A 21,522-nucleotide genomic window follows, 5' to 3' on the forward strand; every position below is an offset into this window, starting at 1 on the left:
CCTCTGTGACATATGGTGCCGATTTGACATGAGTAATTCGACAGAGAGGTGAGAAGTCACAGGCTTGGATGTCCCCAGCATTTAGGGTAGAAGTTTTAGATGTGCCCGAAAGAGGAAAGGTGAGAACACAACAACTGGGAAGACAAGATGTAAATTGATTTACTGGGATTAGTAGAACTGGAAAAGTATCCAGAGATCAAAAGAGGATCCATAAATTGAAATTAAATCCCAGTAGCGTTAAGGAAATGTTTCAGTAAATTGCAAACACTAAAGTGTGATTGGGGAAGGGAAAACCAGCAGATGAGCACTTCTTTTTTGCCCCCATCGAGAACAAAGTTATCCTTAATGAGATGCGGAGATATTTGGGAAGCCTGCTCAAAAATTCAATAGTGTTTTATCTGAGAAAAATAATTATTCGAAGATTGCTTTCTACTGAGGTGTTACAGATGGAGCCTTTGTGGTGTGGTAGTTTAAAACAATTGGTCTTTATCTCTAGAGATCCCTGAAACGAATGTTGCCCAGAAGCAAGAGTAAAAGTGTGTTTTTAAAGCATCATTTTAGGAGCAGTGGGACAGTTGGCAGACTTTACCAAAGCTGTTGAGAGACTCTGCAGACTTTAATTACCATCTCAATATTGCAGAAGTTGTTTAATTTCTGCCAAAGGAAGGGAATAGTTGTGAGAAAGTGAGATCACACTCTGTCTCTCATTCTTCCCTTTTTGACAGGTGAATAAAGGATGCTTTTCAGTATCTCCTCTGATACTGTGACACGTTTGTAAAATTTGCATAGAATGTAAAATAATTTTTCTTGAAGATTAACAAAGCTTTTATTTTTTTTCCCCCTCTCTTTTGAAAGTGCCATACAGCGTAGTGTGAGTGTGGTTTAAATCTTGTCATGAGAGAGGCGAGATGAAAATGGAGTGCATTATCTGCTACCGATTAGTCGGCTTCAAACCTGAATACTTTCAGCCTTCAAGGCCAGAGAACGTGTCTTATGTTGTGTTTATTTTAGAGGCTCTAATAAATTTTAAATTCAGGTTTGAATGCCGTCTCTGGCAGAGGTGGTTGAAGGCACCACCTGGATTCATAGAATAAAAAGAAAATAATTAAAAAGAGAACAGTCACCCCATTCTGGAAAGAAAGAGCAGTCTGTGGTACAAAAGTTCCGTGGGGAAGGATATGTTTTCTCTTTTAGGCCTCAAACTGTAAATCAGAGTATGGATAACTAGTTTTTTCACTCTCATTCATATGAGAAAAAGACTGATAATATATTTTTTTTCGTCTTTGAGGAGTTCTCTTTCTCTGTGACACCTGACTGTGTTCTGTTTTTTTCCTAAGTGCTTCTAGTAGCCAAGGAAATACTGATTCTTTGAAGACTCTTACCGGCTCCTTCAGTAGATCTACTGTGTTGTTACTTTATTTTTTTTCTTTTTAATGACTGCCTCACACCTGTCTGTACTTGCTAAAGCACCAGCCATTGTTTACTCTATAAAGCCCCTTTTATTCCTCCTTCTCTTCAAGTCTCTTATCTCCCAAGGGCCTTTTCAATGCTATCTTTCAGCTTCAGATCTCTAATGTCACAGTATCCAGAAAGCTACTGCCCAGGAAGTCTACTTACTCATTTGTATTTCTCACCGTATGTGTGGTGAATCAGTATTTTAAGGGCAAAGGGAACATGCTCGTTCAAAATCCAGAAAGGCAAGGTGATCGTGAAAAGAGGCACGGGTTTTAATCCTTAACAAATACCTTTGTGTTATATTTAGAACTCGGTTGTTTTGGTGTTTGAAGCTAAATGTTTGCAGTTTGTCTGGCAAACTGCGTGTTGAATAGATTACACTGATTCACATTTCCTTATTTCAATATCCCATCTGTGCTTTTGGCTGGTTGTTAGCCTGGTTGGGACTCTCCTTTCATAAATGCAAGTTAGGAAGAGCTGTTATGCCCAGAAAGAGAAGTCCTGTATTTCAGTGCCTTTCACTTTACCACCAGCAAGGACGTGAGGCTGATGCTGTGCCTACAGCAGGCTTTTCCTTCTGCTGGTGAAGAAGGATGCATTAGCAGGGTGTAAGTTTCCAGTGAAATGCTGGTATATATAGTCACGGTCATGATTTTCATTGTGTAATCATTTTAATTAAGTTCAACGATAAAAGTTAGTCTTGCATGAGGAATGAATACACTGGAGAGACAGTGAAAGATTGATGATGGCTTGGGGGAGTGTCATGTACTCTGCTGGTGGAAATGCATGTGTGGACAGCAGCAGAGCTTGGGTAGCAGGTCGGAGATGACCAGCTCAGGCAACGTTTTGGGGATCTGGAAGAAGCAGGATACAATGAGAATATCCAAACCCATTTTTGGTAATATTTCTGAGGGGGGTTGCTTGACTGAATAGCTTCATTGCGAAAATAATGTACATCAATTAATATCTGCATCAGTTTTGTAACTGCTAGCTTAGTAAGGTAATTAGTGTAATTAGTATACAGCATTGCTTGGTGGCATGATAAATCACAGTGTACTGATTGTTGACTCTTCACTGCTATGATGTATTATCTAATTTACGCAGGTAAAAAAGATAAGGGGGAAATCAAGAAGGGAAGCCAGCGGTGACAGCTGGGTGGCCTTTTGGTCACTCTTCTTGCATCTGCTGCCTGTATTCTCAGTTGCTTTGAATTGCTGCACTGTTAATTAACAATTCTTTTTCGCACTGTCGCTAAGTCTTAATCACTGATTGAAACCCAAAAAGAGAGGCCAGGGAAGAATTAAGTAAAGAAGTAGAGACTGGCAGGATTTTTTTTCCCTTCAGGGTATTGATACAAAGAATGATACTTCCTCCAGTATCAGGTCTGTGTCTGTCAGGTATCACCTTTGCTTTCACATTCCTTGGAAGCATCATCTACCAGTCAGAGTTCAGTGCAAGGATAAAGAACGTTAACGATGTTTTTCTTCATTATATTCTGTTTTCTAGAACCAATGAGAACACCAAAAACCCTGAAGATTGCTGAGATCCAGGCCAGGCACATCGCTGTGGACTGGGAATCGCTGGGTTACAACATCACTCGCTGCCACACTTTCAACGTCACTATATGCTACCACTACTTCTGTGGACACAACGAGAGCAAGGCAGACTGCTTGGACATGGACCCCAAAGCACCCCAGCATGTTGTGGATCACCTGCCTCCTTACACAAATGTCAGCCTCAAAATGATCTTAACCAACCCAGAAGGGAGAAAGGAGAGTGAAGAGACCATTATCCAAACAGATGAAGACGGTACGTGTAAATGCTGGTATGGAAATTACATCCAAGTCCAGCCTAGACAGGTGGAAGGAAATGGCTTTGTGTGTTACAATATGCCCTCAGAAGGATGGAAGTTCTCTTCTATGAACGTATTAATTAGCCCTAGAACAGTAGATTTAAAAGTATTATACCTGTCATCCTGCATATATAAGCCAAACTGTCCATATAGAACAAGTCAAACTCAGTCTCTCTCAAGAAAAAGGAAGGGTGGCTTCCCAGTCCTTCAAAACCTGTGCTAACACAGGTGACATGAAACACATGGCAGTGTTAGGTGAAAGCTTCTTCACCATGTTAGCTGGAGTATTTGAAATTTAATGAATTCTGTACATTTATATTTAAATACTGAGTTCAGTGCCTTGCGGACGCTATTCAAGGTGTTTAAAACCTTTTCAACAAATATATTTGCGAAATAATTTATGTTGCAGATTACAGTATATATTATCTCTTAACTGTTTGAAAGCCACCCATCATATTAAAGCATTATTTTGACAGCTTGGGAGTTGGACTCGATGATCCCTTTGGGTGCCTTCCAGCTCAGCATATTCTCTTGATTCCTCTTCGAAATGCTCTTGATGAGGTTTCATTGACAAGACAGTTGAACTTACCCAAGTTGAGAAGAAACAAAGAATAGGTGTAGATGTTAATAGTGACATTCAGTGGTTAGGCTATGAATCTTAGTATGAAAGACATTAAACCAAAAATAGATACTTTTTCCCTAATAATATTTAAACTGTGGTAATGAAGAGCAATTCTACTCTCCTTATATTTAGATTTCATTAAAATATTGACAAAAAAATGAAAATAGATACTGCCATCAGTAACAAAAAAAAAGAATGCTTGGACTTATCTAGTGGTGCAGATACAATAGAACTGAAAAAGGTGGTGTGTTTGCCTGTGGACTGGAGGAGAGGGTGCAGCTTTATATATGGGTAGCAATCAAGGTTAGAATCTGGTAGCACTTTCTTGCCATATATTTTCAGTTTTACAGGAAATAAAAGTGGAGTGTGTTTACCATTGCAATAAAGAAGAGAGAACAGCTTACTAAATGGGTAGAATATGAGGAGCTGTGGAGAGCTACAGAGATATAAATGCATCACAGGAAGATTTATTGACGAGTACAGAATTGGAATATTGCATGCAATTCAAATTTTAACATTAATTTAAAAAAAAAATCCATGATGCATTATTTCCATATCTGTTTACTACATTATAGATATCTGTGGTTTCTATTTTATTTGAGGTTTAAAAAAAACCCCACCAAACAAAAAAACAGTAGCATTGTTATGTCCATGGAAAATGAATGTCTTGTTCCTTTTAATGCAGTTTTCAAGAAAGGTTGTGCATCCTGGTAGTCTTTACCTAATTAGATGTGCAGAGATGGTGGCTGGTCATTGAAGCAGTGCTTGTCAAGAGCAGAGTCAAGTGCATGTATTCTATTTTCTGGCTTTGCTGTGGGTTATTCTTGGGAAAACGATGCAGGGTTTGGTCTCAGGCTAGCACACCACTGTGTTATCAGTGACCTTGTTTTGTTTTCCCCACACTTCCAGCTCTCTGCCCCTTTGTTGTTTATCGTTATTCTTTTACTCTTTCCTTTCATCTCCTTTTATCATTTCCCCTCTTCCCTTCTGCTAGGAGCTTTGCATGTATTTGAACTTCTGAGATTCCCTAACTGCAGAGGATCTGGGACTTTTTCAGGGCTCTGGTGATGATCTCTGTTTGTCTTTCACAAAGATTCACGTTTGTATAAGGATGCATAGCTGGGTCAGACCTCCCAGAGTGGAGAGTGATAACTGAGCAGTGTGTAGCACCAGGAGCAGAATTAAGTCAGGAGGCAGTTAGCAGAGCAGGGTAAGATTCAGAAGCTGTTCTTCAGACCTTTGGAGCCATGACTGACAACTGAGGAAGATTTTAATAGCTTGTAATTCAGTAAAGGAAAGACAAGAATATCAGTCTGAAAATAGCCTCCTTTCTGACCAGAGCTAGATCTGAATGCTTTTAAGTGTTTCTGTTTAATGTGGATAGATGGAATTAGTCATTAAAGTATTATTAGTGTAATTTGCAAGGAGCTATATTCCTCAGAGAAATTAAGCCCTCGAGAATATACTGCTAAACAAGTTGTTCAAAACCAAGGTGAAAACAAGAAAATCTGTCTGTGTTTTATGGGTGAAACAGCATCTTTCATTTAGGGGAGAGCCCACACCATCCCTAAGATTTGAGAGAAAGCTCTCCTGAGTACCCGGGCGCTTGGTGCGCTCTGTGCCGGGACAGGGGCTCCCGGCTCCACCCGGCTTGTGTAGAAGGTGGGCAGTGGTTGAAGGGTTTGATACAAGAAAAAAGAGGAAGGCTGGCACAGCCTGGGAAGGCCATACCTGCTGGTCAGAGATGATGTTTGGCATTTCAAACAAAGTACAAGAGCCAGCAGCGAGTTCATCACGTCGCATGAATCAGCAGTGGGCGCCGCTCTCCGAGCCGCCTGTTCACCCGGGCGCTCCGAACTCAGAGGGACCCTTATAAGAGCAGCGGATGGTGAATGGGATTAAAGCAGATAAATGCTTCCCTAATTTTTAATTGGAAACAGATGCAAAAGGCAGTGGATTAACAGGAATCGTGACATTAGCTCTGAGAGAGAAGCTACGATGAAAGCAGATTGTGAAGCTCAAAGCGTTCAATGGTGATTTTATAACTAGTAAGGGAGTGTGTCCGCTATAACAGCAGGCAAACAGCTAATTGAAAAAGATCACTTGGAATAGGATAAGTACCCATTTCGGGGCTTAAAGTATACCAAAGCTTTGGTCTGAGCCAAAGGACACGCTCATTGGACACAAACGAGGCCCCCTGATCTTTCAGAGTGTGGCTCATTCAGCCTCGTGCAGAGACATCTAGAGCTGCGATGCAGGGTTAAGACACCAGCTGGCCAACCATTACTCATCGTGCTCCTGGGAAAACTCCAGCAGGATCACTGCTCTGGGAAACAGCAGAGAAAGGCAGAAATGTTATAATTGGAGGACAAAAAAAAAAATAAAGAAAACTTAAATACTTTCTAAATGTGTGAAGAGGACATCCACCAGCTTTGAAGGAGGATTTTATGGAAATAATTGACAGTATTTTAATGTGTTTGATAATAGAGCTGTAAGTTGCCTTTACAAAAAAAAAAGTTATGTGGAGTTGGGTTGTTCTTTTTTCCCCTTTCATTCACTATTTGATAAGTGAAGCACTTTCCCTTTGTGCTTTTTCAGGTTGGTTCTGGCACCTCAGGAAAATACTGTGAGGGGAGGTGTGGAGGGGGAAGGAGAGTTGGAAAATATGCTTCAATCTGAGGAAACAATCAGTGTTTCAAGAAGCTTTGGAAAAACATAGATATAAAACTCCACTAGTAGCATTGTAAAAGTAACAGGAACAGCCCACCTTGGAGAAAAGTTGATGCAATGAGATAAGCAGGCAGTATGTCCAGTGCTGCAAAAGAAGGCTGCAAAGATTGCTTGAGATTACAAACTCTCTTGGAAACCATGTAACTTACCTAGCAGAGTGACACATGAATAGATGTCAGGTGAACCTGGTATGCTAATCCTCTTGGGAAGAAAATTGGCAAATTTGGTTGCAGTTAATAAAGACAGACTCATGACTGAGAGATACAAGGTTCAACATGAAGTTGGCCATAAATGCCTCTGCTAAAGTTATTGACCTCAGTTCTTGACCAGAAAGGGAGAGTGGTGACCTATGTGTCACAAGCAGCAGAAAAACTGTCAGTATAGTCAAATAAGGGAGGAATTTTGATGTCTTTAGCATCAGTGAACTGAAATGGATTATCACTGATCCACTGCCATTAATAGAAGGAGCCTGGAATAACCCATTTGTCCCTCAGTTTGTGAAAACAACCCCAATTCTTTTTTTTTTTATGATGGTAGGTAAGATTTGCTGTCATTGAGAAAAAGGGCAAATTCTGCCTAAAAAAATTGGTGGCCTTCTGTGATGGGGTTACAGCACTGGTGGGTGAGGGAAGAACAACTGACATCATCTACCTGGATTTCTGCAAAGCATCTGACACTGTCCCACATGACATCCTTGTCCCTAAGTTAAGTTGGAGAGACATAGATTTGACACATGGACCACTCAGTGGATAAGGACTGTTTACAAGGTTGTGTAGTTATAGGACAAGGGGCAATGGCCTTAAACTGAAGGTAGGTAGATTTAGATTAGCTGTAAGGAAGAAATTCTTCCCAGTGAGGGCAGTGAGGTCCTGGCACAAGCTTCCCAGAGCAGCTGTGGCTGCCCCCTCCCTGGCAGTGTTCAAGGCCAGGTTGGATGGGGCTTTGGGCACTCTAGTCTAGTGGAGGGTGTCCCTGCCCATGGCAGGGGGGTTGGAACTTAGATGATCTTTAAGGTTCCTTCCAAACCCATCTGTGATTCTGTGATTCAAACAGTAGAAGAGATTGACTGTCATCTCCTGGAAATGAGTACCTACCTTTGGAGGAAAGCTGTACATTTGCAGCTGAAACCCTTCACTTTCAGGGTACCAGGAAGGGATTGTTCCCAGTGTAGCCATGTACATATCTGCACGTGACCTTTACATATAGAAAAATAATACTCTGTACAGCTTTCACCAAGTGTAATAATCATAAAAATACTCTGTTTACATACACTTTCATTACCTTGTAGCAGGAAAACTGAGGCACTATAAATTCGTTTTTATAGTGGTTGCTGTCAGTTAATACATTGTTCTTCCACAAGTAATGTGTTGTAATATAAATTTCCCATTAAGTTCATGTGGAACAAGGCTTAGGTGACACTCTTTGTGAATAACAATTTATTTGTGACCATGACATAATTTAATGCCAATACTTTGCTCTAAAATGAATTGGTCTGATGTCAGATTGATAGTTTGTACTTTTATTATGCATAGTATTTATAAAAGTCTGCTATCCCACATGTATATAGAAGAAAAGATTATCAGCTATTCACTATACAAATATATAGCTTCATTAAAAGGGCTCTGGAGATGCATGCAAATCGTGAAAGGAGAGCTTGTGATGTTTCTGCTATAAAACCTACTGAAATACCCTTTGAATTCCTTTTATGTTACTTTTACATACATGTGCATTTTATGTTTGTATACATATTAATAGGAATCTTTTTTTTTCTTGCTTAAATTCAAAATTATTTCAGTTCTTTAAATAAGTGTAAATCTTGGCTCAGAAGTTTAGCATAGAATAACATATGCAAAAGAAAGATTATTTACTGTTGTTGTCACCAAGAGATGGTGGGGTAACACTTCACATAGTTAGCAGATGGAAAGAAAGTCAACAAGACCAGAATCTGTTTAAAGAAAGGTCGCTGAAGCCAAAAGGCCAGAGTCCAATGCTCCCAGCACCTACTTACACTTTTTGAACTATTCAGATACCTGGCCACTGGTAGGGGATCTTAAGTAATTTGCTTCACCTTGATATACACTTCTGCAATAGTCTTGAGTATTTTCATTGAGTACAGACTGTCTGTAACTCCAAGGTGAGGAGCAAGAGCTGGCATAGGAAGAAGAATGGGAGTTGAGAGAGTGGCAAAGAGATGCAGTGGTGAGCAAGAGGGCTTCTGGAGATGCACACTCAAGTCTGATAAAGTCTTTAGAGCTGCTTGTGAGGAGGTTTCCCAAAGCTATTGTTTACCTGGCTGTTTTTCACCCTAGTCCTCACTAAATATTATATAAAAGGGAAAGCTCTTAATGTTGTTTTGGAAAGGTGAAGTTTAAGGTACTTCTTGAGTCCTGCTGGGAGTTGAGGGGAATAGCAGCAGCTGCCTACACGGAGCCATGCAGTGTGAGTCTTCAAAGCAGAACTACCAACAAGTTACCTTACCATTGTTCCTTTGTTGTTCTTTTGTTAGTTTTGGGTTGTTTTTACTAATTTCAGCCTCATTTTAATTTCTATTTGTTCTCACATCAGTATTAAACACAAAGACGTAACAATAAATCATTTTGAGTAACCTGCCCAATGAATCTATGAGCCTGCTCACAGATATTCTGTTATTTAAGCAAATTCCTTTGCTCCTGGTTTTCTCTTCCCTCCTTTCCCTTTGCTCCTTTGGCAAAGCCATGCACTTAAAAGACATTTTTTACTGTGGTTCAACTGAAAAATGGAAGGGAAAAAAAATATAACTTCAGACTCATCAAAATGTGTCCTTCAACTAAAATTAATTTATGTATTCCTTTTCCTAGGCATTTAAATTTTATTGGTTTCTTTGTTCTAATTCCAGTTGAGCTCTCAAATAATTTCAGCTGATTCCAGGCTTCATTTTTTGGTGGGTTTGCAAGGGTGGGTGAGGTTTGTGGGCATCACTGCTCTCCTTCTAGGCACTCGCTCTCTTTTTCTTCCTGACCTTATTTTTTACTGGGATTCACAGCGAGCTGCTCATCTCTCTGCTAGCTTCTGTTCCTGCGCCCTTCCCATGCCAGTGGGAAGAGGAGCATGAAACTAACCGGGATCACGTAGTTCCAGTCAGTTTAACGCTGCTGCTGCCGCCACAAGCGACGGGTCGTATGTGGGGGAGAAGAAAGCACAGTCATGCGATGCAACTGACCTGGGGGCTTCTCCTGCCTGGGCGTTCAAACAGACAATGGAAGGAGCTCTGTGCAACCCTCAAACATAGAGCCCTGCACCCAGTTATCAGTTGTATGGGAGGCACATTCTTTGAAAGCACCACGCAAGAAGGATTTTGCAGGGTTTTGAGCAGCTGTGCCTGTTTTCTTTTTACCTCCCACCCTTTAGCGTGTTTTAATGTCAGAATTCACAGTCTTCGTGCATGCCCTGGTGCAGTCCTGTGTTCTCTCCCAAACACAGATGTATAGGCACATACATGCAGACGTGCGCTGGCATCTTCCAGGGAGACTGTTGTGTGTGCATCAGGGTACGGTTGAACCTCATTTGAAATGTAGAGAAGAGAGACAGTAGAGCATCCCCGTGAAAAACAAAGCCTTGCCTACAGCAAGTCTCTCAATGCCGCAGACAGCGCACAGGGGCTGTCATGGCGTGTCAGCCTTCATCTACTGCCCAGTCTGTACTGGGACGCTGAAGCAAAGCAGCAGCGTATGATTTTAGTTAACTTCTAAGTCTTTGTTTGACAGATGGATGAACAGTTTCTCTGAAGCTCTCATCTGTTTACTTGGTGGGCTTTTTTTTGACTCTATGAATTTATTTTTAATGTGCCAAATTATGTTGTTTGTACCAAGGGTCAGATCATGATTTATATCTTCTGAGTAGACTGAAATAAATCCCACTATTGGGACAGACCACTCATTCCTTGGTGGTGCTGCTAGCGCAGTGCCTGTCGCTTCCTTTGATCCAGAGGGTTTTTAATTTATTTTTACTCTTTGTAAAACTTCAGTCAGCTTTGATAATTAATATCCGAGAAATGTCATGCGTGAGGCTCGCTGGAAGTTGCATCGAAGAAAATAGGGTGATTAAGAAGGGGAGAGAAATATGTGTTAATATATTAAGGAGAAACAAAGTTTTAGCCTGAAAGGTGGCAGGTTTGGGCAACTTTGGCTTTTTTTGAGGGGGAAAGGTGTTTCTTTGGGTTCGGGGTTCCTTCAGGCACTCTCTTATCCTCATCCCTTCTTTCGGCATGTACGTGTTCAAATCTAGGTGAGCTGCTGTGATGAAAAAGGAACTGTTTGTGTAGGCAAAAATACCTCTTAAGCCGAAATAGGAGATAACTAAGCGCTCCTGCCGGGTGGTGATGGGATTACCAGGTCCCGCGAATCACTGGGGCAAAGAGCCCCGAGGTGACACTTCAGACTTGTTATTACACCAGGGATATTGCTGCCGTTTAAAATAAGAAAGTGAGGTCATCTAAGCGTGGTTCAGTTCAAAGCTTCGAAAATGCCTCCTCTTGGAAAGATAGCAAGGAAGCGGTTTTGATCCTGCTGCAGCCTGAGCCGGTCAGTGGCTGAGGGAAGTGGCAGCTGAGCTGCGGCGATTGCCCCCTGCCCAGCCCCTTCTTAAAAAGAGGGCTTCTTTTAAAACAACAAATCATGAACAGGGATGACTGAAAACTGTTTCGTAGGCATTCATCTCCTTTGGAAGATGGTGTATAGCACAGGCTTTTCCTTGCCTTTGATTTTTCTTTTTTAAAAGGATTTTAAAACCATGTAGTCCTTGTCCTCGGATATGCTTATTACGGAGTTCAGTGATGTTCCCTGAACACCTGAAGTCATAATCTAGTTTGAACCGTTTCCCCTGGCTGTACTACCAGACAATTTGACTTTGCATGGAGTTTTGAAAGCCATATGTGGGGATAACGTTTCAACTTCACGCTCCCTCTGCACTCTGAATAACAAAATACACTTTGAAGTGCTTTTTCATGCTCTTTACTGCTGCCTTTTGCATGCGAATGGGTATTAATAAAAATAGACTCGTGCTCCCTTTTGGTTTTAAAAGGATGTTCTGCCATCTCTTTAATTTGTCTGTCTCTCGAATTTCCTATTCTAAAAAGTTTTATTTTGTTTGTAGTGCCAGGCCCTATACCTGCCAAGTCAGTGAAAGGAACTCCTTTTGAAGATAAGATCTTCCTCAACTGGAAGGAACCTGTGGATCCAAACGGCATCATTACTCAGTATGAGGTAATCATTAAACAGCTAACAAGCATAGGATGGGGCTAGGAAAGGGCGACAAGTGGGTGTCCACGCTCTGTAGGTAGCTATTCAATTATATACTGCTTTCTTTTAGAGAATATTGGAATTTCTGCAGTGATTAGATATTAAAATCTCATAATTATGGTGTGCATGTTGTTGGCTGGTTGACCCAGTCAAGTGGCTTTGACGTGCGAGCATAACCATATACGACCCACATGGGAGAGGTTAGTTTTAAACATTTTGTATGGTTACTATGCATCATTCCAGAGACATGACAGCCATGATCTGTGAAATCTTTGTTGGAAGAGAAGGTTACAGGAAAAAGAAGAAGGTTATTAAATTTGGAGCAATGTTTTTAGGCTTTGTGAGATCTTTCGATGTCAGGAAAACCTACATATATATTCTATTTAAGATGTATTTAATACATGAGCCTTCTGGGGACTTCCATGGGAGGTTGGCAGGAAGCATCAGCTGATTTGGGGGATGAGCACCATCCCCTCTGCAGCACTCTTTTTTAATGGAACACAGGATACAATTTTGTGTAGCAATGAATTATGGGAGGAAGACAAACCAACTATCCAAACCAAGCTCTTAAATCTGTTTATCTATACAGTGCTAACCAGGTTCTTTAGATAGTGTGGGCAAACACTGACCAACAGCTTGGCCTCATCCCACAATGGGATGGGGGACAGAATCGGATCAGAAGGGTGAAAATGCAAGCTTTTTCTGTTTTCAAGCCCGAATCCAAGACACAGCAGCATACAAGCTGCTGGGAAGAAAACTCCATCCCAGTCAAAGCCCGTGCATTAAGATACCCTTGCCAAAACCCATAAAAATGGTTACAAACATAGTTGTTTTCACAGGTCAGCTATAGCAGTATACGGTCGTTCGACCCCGCGGTTCCAGTTGCGGGACCTCCGCAAACTGTGTCGAAGCTGTGGAACAGCACACACCACGTCTTCTCACACCTGCATCCCGGTACCACCTACCAGTTCTTCATACGCGCGAGCACCGTCAAGGGCTTCGGACCAGCAACCACGATCAATGTCACAACCAACATCTCGGGTAACAACAAACCCAACAAAAAGCCTGTGTTTGGGAATGTCCACTGGTTTTACAAGGGTTTGGGAGGGGGTCTTTTTGTAAGACTGGGAAAGCCAGGAAATGTGAAAGAACCACCACCCCCTGCACACACACCCCCACCCAAAAAAAAACCCCCAACCCTACCTTATCACATTGTGAAACTGTATTGCTGAAAACGAGCATGATTGCTGAAGAGTAGCAGAAGTTCAGGGATAAATCCTTGCATGAGGTGGAAATTGCACACCTGTAGTTGTCAGCTCTTTGATTCTGTGTAATCTTGTACTTTCATCTGAAGATTTTGAAGTGCTGCATAAACCTTAATTAAGCATTACAGCACTCCGTAGGTCACTAAGTACTATATTTGTTTTGCAGATTAGTAAAGTCAGATGCAGAAAATTAACTGACTTACTCAAGGTGACACCACTTAGCAGCACAGAGCGATAACAGAACTGGGGCAGTTGGGAGGAAGGGTGAATTTCTTGTCCAGATTCATATAGGTCTCTTTCCTTGTGCCTTTATTCACTTAGTGCAGTGCACCAAGATTGACGCTATTCATCTTAAAAACCCACTGCAAGCTCTGATGGAAAGTGACGTCAAATAGAATGCTTCAGTGTTTTCATTTTCTTAAATTTCAATTTTATTCTCAAAAAATTAGTTAGTAGCTTATGCAGGTGATAGGAGAAGATTAGTCAGTGCTATATTTAGAGAGACGGTTAATTTTATGACATGGTGACTTCAGAGCTTAGCAGAGATCAAAGAAGTCAGTCATTTAGAAATGTAAACAGCACAAAGCAGGCTATTTTCCTTATTATCTGCCATAATGAAACTTATGTTGTCCTGAGAAGGGGGGGTTAATAATGCGTTGGAGTGCACCTACCATTTCTATGGGAAATTACTTGCATAGTCTCAAAAACATGCACATAAATCAAAAAAACGTGAGAAAATTCAAGGTACAGGTCCTTGAATTATGTAGCAAGCAAAATGCTGTAGTCGTAGTCAGCTGCAGCAGTTTGTTGAATCCCATCCCAGCACATAAGAGCCAGCACTGCTTACACCCCAGCCCCTTCATAAACACCCAAGCAGCCAAACCCCCAGAAAACCCCTGAGCAATGCGTTCTGATCTCTTTATCTGGCTGTTAGGTTGGTTTCAATTCCAATAGTTTACACAGGTGCTTTTAAGGTCCTTGTGTTTCCTCACAATTTCTAGTTCATACATTTTCAGGGGTAATAGTGATGTAGTGCTTGCACACTTGTCTTCTCCTTGTAGGAGAAAGAAAATGGTGTAACTCTGCATTATCTTGCTAGCGTGTCTGTCCCCCAGATGTTTCAGTATTTTGAGAAACAGGCACCTCAACATGTTTGGTTTGTTTATGACTACAGTGTGGTCAGGCTTCTTCATGTGTGCACTCTTTTTCCACCCAAAAAATGTTGGCATTTTTTCTAGAACCCAGTCTGCTGCACTTTGTAGGCACAGTGTGGGTCTTTTAATTAACAAAACATGGTTAATACTAGGAAAGCTTAAAGCCAGGTTGTTTGACACCCCTCGTATCTGAATTTCAATCTGGGTTTTTTTTTCCTTTGATGTTTCTTTGTGCTGAACTGGTGTCTAGTTTCAATCTGTGTAACTGATACTTTTGATGAAGCAACACATATGTTTCAGGAAATGCTTGCTTTTTTTTTTAACGAGGAATGAAACTATTCCTTTTAACCAAGCTTGTAAGTGGTTCCCATGATCCTAGTGAGCATGATGTAAATAGTAATTTATAGATTAACATTATTTCTATAAAATATTATTTCATTAATTAAGAGCCATTTTGCATTCATCTAGAATCTGGGACTACTGAAGCAAGGCTTTTAAACTTTCAGTGCTCTCTAGCTATTGATTTATTATCATAAAATTATTATGGCTTAAGTGATTGACATCCTGCTAGGAAGCATCTTCTCTTGTGAAAGTTCAGCAGACAAGTACCCTTAACAATGTTATAAAGGTACAGTCGTATATTTTTAAAAATTAAGACAGTTTTCAAGCTTCTTAAAGTTTAGTAATTAATAGAAACCCATTATATTTCCTGAATCACAGAAAATCCTGTTTCTATCCTCGCACTAGAGCTGAAGTCATCAACAGTATTACCAGTGAGGGCTGTGACAGGTTTGTGCAGAAGATTGAAGTTGGATGGTTGAAGTTATCACCAGCAGCAACCATCCGATCCACAACAAATGTTACTGCCACAAGGGCCAAGCAGCCAGTCCATTAGTGAATCAGTTCCTGAACTGCTGCTACTTCTGAATTTGTTTTTTTTATTTAATACCCTGTGCTGAAAATAGCAGTGGTTCAGAAACTGATCCATGAACAGTTTGGCCATCCACTGCTAGAAAGAAGAGGAGAAATGGGCTTGGGAAGAGACTGCCCCATCCAGTTCTAGTTCACAAGTGCATGTCTGTCCAAGCCCAGTTTTCCTGCAGCCTGGTTGGTATTGTCATGGTCTCCCATGGCATTTAAGAGGAATTGAAGAGCTCTTAAACTGCTGGAATAGGGGAAAAATAGGTGGTGGAGGTGGGTCTTTAAGGTGGTTATACAGTTGTTTGTAAGGTAGAAAGAGTGAGGGAAAAATGGGATTTTGTAGTTTTAGCATTCTTTGGGCTGTCGCCTCCTCCCTCTATTTCTGTACTTGAATTAATTTGTTTAACTAAATAGGTGGAAGGGTTTGATGGTGAGCAGTTAGGGAGTGTCCTATCAATTGCTGTTGAAGTCCCATTTATGCTGTGCTAAAAGATTGTGCCTGACTGGAAAGTCATTTAAAAAAGACTGGTGTAGCTGATGGGGATTGTGGCCTTGTACTGCATTGCAAACAGCCACAATCTCATGGAAATTCAAAACGTTTTCACTGATGTTTTTTCTCATTCTTTTCCTCCCCACTCAATGTTAATCAGCTCCCACTTTACCGGACTATGAAGGAGTGGATGCATCTCTCAATGAAACTGCTACTACGATAACTGTACTCTTGAGACCAGCACAGGCCAAAGGTGCACCTATCAGGTAAAAAAAAACCCCAACCCAAAACCAAAACCTTTAAAAAAACCCTCAAGAACAGGTTTTTCAGTTGATTATATGATGACTCATTTATTTCCAATTTATATACATTGGAAAATTCTGTTGTTTTTCTTAGCTAGACTGAACTTACCAGTAGATCTGTAATTAATAAGAAAAAGATATTTTCTCTCTCTCTTTCTTTTTTTTTTTAAGGTAGTCATGACCTGAATCATCCAGCTGTCTGTCCTGTTTGATTTACGGTCCCCAGCACCTCCTATCCATTATAATTTCATTTTACTTTCTCACAGTCTCTCTGAAATATGAGGTTGAAAGGTGTTTGTCAGAAAGTGGATTTGAAAATAACACTTCCTCTCTGGTACTTCAGATCAGCTATTCTGTAGCATGCATGCATGATTGGAAAATTGGAAGCTCAGAGGAAATGGGAGAATAATAGTGATGAATACAAACTATTTGACCTTTTTCCTCTCAGGGTGCTTCTTACTAGAAATCATGTAGCAAGCTATTAAATTTCATTTGGCCTGTCCCATAATCATATTAAAATATTTCATTTATGTTAACTTTGAGGGGTCTTTCCCTTTCTGGTCTCTATTGAGAGGTAATTTAATTCTGGTTGCAAAGATTGGTCCACATCCCACTCCTCATTTCTACTTGTTAGTGCAAAATTTTTGTGGTATTATTTGATACCATTTATGTTTTACTGATATGGCTGCATCAGCAAGATTCAGGGACAGGGTTGACTAATTGAGGGTTAATTAGCTGCTGAGCATCAGAACCTTTTCATGCTCTTACCCTTGTGACATTTTAGAGGAATACAGGCTAATGCATTTCATTCTGTGTTACATTAAGTCAGTTACCGTGGGGCAGCTGATATTGAAGTAATGTGCCTGAACCCTAAAAGCAGAGGAAAATTAACTGTTCCTTAAGTCTGTTTCCACTAAGAGGAATGTATGTTTTACTGAGATGTTGTGGGGATGAGTGACATACCTGTAAGCATTTTTATATGCTTGTCATGTAGTCACCTTTGTGATTGATATACTGAAGGTAAATATTTATCACAGAATCACAGACTGGTTTTGGTTGAAAAGGACCTAAAAGTCCATCTAGTTCCAACCCCCCTGCCATGGGCAGGGACACCCTCCCCCAGACCAGGCTGCCCAAAGCCCCATCCAGCCTGGCCTTGAGCACTGCCAGGGAGGGGGCAGCCACAGCTTCTCTGGGCAGCCTGTGCCAGGGCTTCATCACTAACCCTCATCCTATCACTGGCATATTCTGTCATAGAAGGTAATCGAGATTTATCTCTTTTGTAGGAGATATTAAGGTGTTATATTCATAAATAAAATTCTAACCCTGTACATCAGTAGTTTCTGAAAGATTGTCCTAGGGCAAACCTAGGACTTTTTTTGTTGTGAAGAATAACAAGACATACAGGACTACATTCAGTACATGATTTGGGTTCCTAAAATAGAGTTTGTGTTGAGTTGATACAATAGAATCTGTGATATGAAATTGCTCAGAAATTATGCAGGTGCTTAGACACCCTCTACACTTTAGTGGGTGCTTTTAAAGCCTTCCCAATGTCATGCTGCTGACTGTTTCCAAGCTGTCCCTGTTTGAGAGACATGGTATATCTCTGTCTCATCTAATCCATGCCAAATCCTTTCAGTCCTGCACCTGGTCCCTTGAGGGGGCTGGTGTGCAGGCTCCCATGGCTCATGCCTGCCAGATAGCAGAGTGCCTGATGGTGGTGGCACACATCTTTACACCAAAGGGTCTGAGGCACACTTGTGCGGACAGTAGCCGGCTCCTGCCTGTGCTCCCATCACTCACCCTGAGGGGACTCAGTCTCCCATCCCGGGCTCTTCCTTAGGATTTTTCTTTCATGAACTGGTAGTATGATGGGATGTAGCTAGAGGGCTACTCATACCTGGCTCAGGGAGCCCAGGTTTCTCTGCACTGTGCTGGCGGATGAGTAAACCTGCGGCATACCACCTCACCTCACATTTATAACCTCAATTTTCCTCACACCATCCTCAGTTCTATGGCATGACCTTGTCACTGTGGCCTGTGAAGGTAGCCAAAAGAATCTATAAATGTTAATATGTTTGACAGAGTATTAATCACTGCTGAGTATGTTCTCAAAAGCACATATGTCTTTCTTCCTCTCTCCCGCTTTCCCTCTTCACTTTAATTAATTTCTAAAACCTAAGAGATTACATTAAATTTCTGACATCAAGAGGCCAAGTAAATAAGTCCTCCTCTGTAACTGGAGAGCTGAGTTTTATTCTTGAAACAAACCAGGTGGGTTTTTTTATTCCTTACATGGCATGAGGAGCAATCTCCCGGGGAATGCAGAACCATGGGCCCGTTCCCTTCCCTGAAGTTATGCATATTGCAGTCAGGTGGTTTCCAGCAGCTTCTTAACGGGAGGAGATAAATGTAGCACGCTGAAATCCTCAATTGATTCAGTGCATTTGGCTGAGCTTTATGACGCGTTTTAGTGAAGCTTCACTCCATCCACGCTGGAGTTGTGTTTCTACTACAAGCTGGCTTGCTGCCATAAGGAGTGTTACTAGGTAGGAGGGGGGGGAAAAAAAGCCTTGCTCTGCCTGCAGCGGGGTTTGAGTAGAAGGGACTCAAATGCTGTTTGTTAGCCTGAAACCAAGAATGCAGTTGACTTTTGGAAAAGATCTGTTTGCACCCAGTCCTCTGGCCCCTGGAGCTGTAGAGAGTCAAAGGATTGATTTATTTAATTGTAGTAGATCTATGTTTAAAAAAAAAAAGTAAGAAAAAAGAAAGTGTGCTACTCTTTTGCATTTACAAACAGAATTCTACTATGATGAGATTTTCTTGTACCTCAGCCCCCCCAGGAGACAGATGTTCCTTAACTCAAGTGAAATCTATGCGTGGCTGTCAATCATTTCTTTAAGACGCTACATGCCGTAGTCGTCACAGTTTAAACATGACTCTAATCATATCTTCCCTGTCAAGTGTTATCGTGTAATCTCCCTCGTTCTTTATGGCCTCCCGAAGTTTTAAACCAAATTGCAAACCAGGAGTGCGAAGGGGGACAGGGCTGGATGGCTCAGGCTCGCTGTGAAGCATGTACCGTCTCGCCATCAATCCTGTGGATGAGATCCCAGTCAGTGATTCGTTTGACGATGTGATTTGTCACTGTAGTTACTCTGAAGGGTCGTAACTGAGCACCAGCAAGCCAGTCTCTTGTTTGCAAGTCCTACTACAGGTGGTGAGGATTACAAAGTACATATAGCAGAGTCAGCGTGGACAGCTTTTTAATGCTGAATTTTATTTTACTCGATTGGTAAAGTGTTTCTCTTACACCTCCAGGTGCAAAATCAGGTTGTTTTCATTTTGCAACAAGACTAATTGAGTGGACCATGGCAGGGAGCAGCTAAAACTTAGCTGTCAGTCAGACTTCCAAGAGCTCAGGTTGTAACTTGGGCTGTCAGTCAGTCTGGCACCTGTCACGGGAGAAGACACTGTGCCTCCCCTAGACATGTGAAAGGAACTCTCTAGCTGATATTAAAGCTCACTCAGAATACGGTTGAAGTATGAACAACGTGCTCAGCACTGCAGCACCTGAGAGCCTGAGATTTTAGGGAGCCATGAAGAGGGAAGATCTGTTGGCAGGGGCATCCTTAGACCGTTTGTAATTATTTTGGTCAATAGGGAGGTTCTGTGCAGGTTTTCTTAAGTGAAAGGAAAAGGCTTTTTTGATGTTTAAAATTAATTCCTCATGCAAAAAAAAATCTCAGCAGAGAAGCTCTTCACCTGTTCTGTCTTCAGTGCTTTCTGCACATACATGGCTGCCTCAAACAATTGCATGGCCGTTGTGATCCCATCGAATTATGCAGAAGTTTCTTGAAATCTGTATCACTCTTCAGAATAGCTCAGAGTTTATTTTAGTCATCTGGAAGAAGGAATATTGTCATCTGCGTTTTCCACCCCTCCCTCTTTCTTTGTCTCTTATTACTCTTCTGCTGTATGGGAAGACAGGGGGTAAAAAAAAAAAGCCAACCACTACTGTAGGAATCCCCTCAGCTCCAGTCACAGGAAAGCTCTCACAATAATTGAATTCCCACTGTTACCCAAAAACATGTAGGTAGGAAACATAGCTGAACCAGTAATATTCAAAAATCCAATGATAAGCAGATTGCATAGCCTTTAAATTTTCACTTACAGCCTCTGCAGCCAGTAAACAACCTGCTTTTCAAGTTACAAGTCTAAATTTCGCTTCTGTCTTCACATCTTCCAGCAGAGTGTCCTTTCCAAACAGACTCTTAGGTGTTCATCCAGTGACACTGCTGCTTTGCAGCCACTGTAGTGTTAGAAAATGGGCTTAAACAGATGGTATCCTGAAGGCCCAGAGGTAAATGACTGTATTCCTGTGTGCCTTGTTAGCCTATAATTTTGCATGAAAAATACTGCCACGTCTCCTTTCCAGAGAGGATAGGTACATGTTTTATTTTAAATAGTCTTTGTGAAAATTATTATTTAAAAAAGCCTCATTGGAGACTTTATTTTAAAGACTTCCTGGCATGGGGTACTCTTTCTTTACTCAAAAGTGATTGTGTAGATGCAGATGGCTACAATGTGTATATTTATTTCTCATTTCACAGAATCTCACAGAATCACAAAGTTGGAAAAGACCTTTAAGATCATCAAGTCCAACCATTCCACCCTGTGCTAAACCATATCCCTGAGTACCTGAGCTACCCTTTTTTTAAACACATCTAGGGAAGGTGACTCAACCAGCTCCCTGGGCAGCCTGTTCCAGGTCCTGACAACTCTTTCAGTGAAAAATGTTTTTCCTAACATCTAATCTTTTCACTGAAAGAGTTGTTTCACTACAATTTTTTCCACATTTTGTAGTGTTTCAGCTGTAGGGATCCAAAAAGCATTCTTTATGGGAGCAGATTCTATGTAAACTATACAAAAATTTTTCAGAACCTTCACATTTTATTGTGATCTCATGCTTAAAATTTTGCTACACCCTTATATATCGCGTTGAAAAATTACTGCATGTTTTTAAAGGATGCTACTAAAAGAGACTTTCCTGATATTTAACTCTCCTGCCCTTCATCTTTGATTTTGGGGGGTTTTTTTGGTCTTTGATTTTGAGGGGGTTTTTTTTGGTCTCGAAAGAGACTTGACTCTTAAAAAAGATGTGACTCTAAAAAGGTACCTCATTTATCCTTTATTCTATAAAATGGGAGGGGGAAAGTGGGTTCCTTGGGCAACCCTGGTGTGAATGTCAGCTTCTGAGCTGCTTCCCAAACCAGGGATGGTTGCCTCCGTTGCACGCCCGCACTATCCTTCCGCTCTCCCCGCTGGCTTTCTCCTCCAAAGTTGGCAGGGTGTGGGAGATGACAAGTTTCCTGCTCTCCTGACACTTCAGAGAGCAGAATTTGCGTCGGTCCCAGTCCCTTGGTCGCTCACAAGAGAAGACTTCAGAACA

At 41.2% G+C, this 21,522-nt stretch overlaps 1 protein-coding gene across 2 annotated transcripts in view; it reads left to right on the forward strand.

Moving 5' to 3' along the window:
* Positions 1-21,522, forward strand: part of PTPRK (protein tyrosine phosphatase receptor type K) — a gene marked incomplete at its 5' end in the record, with an annotated part of 400,356 nt that overhangs the window by 307,772 nt on the left and 71,062 nt on the right. For both annotated transcript variants that reach the window (XM_084262490.1, XM_084262491.1), the window contains 4 exons: positions 2,962-3,264; positions 11,790-11,899; positions 12,775-12,976; positions 15,926-16,031. In XM_084262490.1, coding sequence (XP_084118616.1) covers positions 2,962-3,264; positions 11,790-11,899; positions 12,775-12,976; positions 15,926-16,031 — 721 coding nt within the window. The remainder of the gene's footprint in view (positions 1-2,961; positions 3,265-11,789; positions 11,900-12,774; positions 12,977-15,925; positions 16,032-21,522) is intronic.

The sequence above is a fragment of the Gallinula chloropus genome, assembly GCF_964237585.1.
Source record: "Gallinula chloropus genome assembly, chromosome: 3".
Taxonomy (NCBI): domain Eukaryota; kingdom Metazoa; phylum Chordata; class Aves; order Gruiformes; family Rallidae; genus Gallinula; species Gallinula chloropus.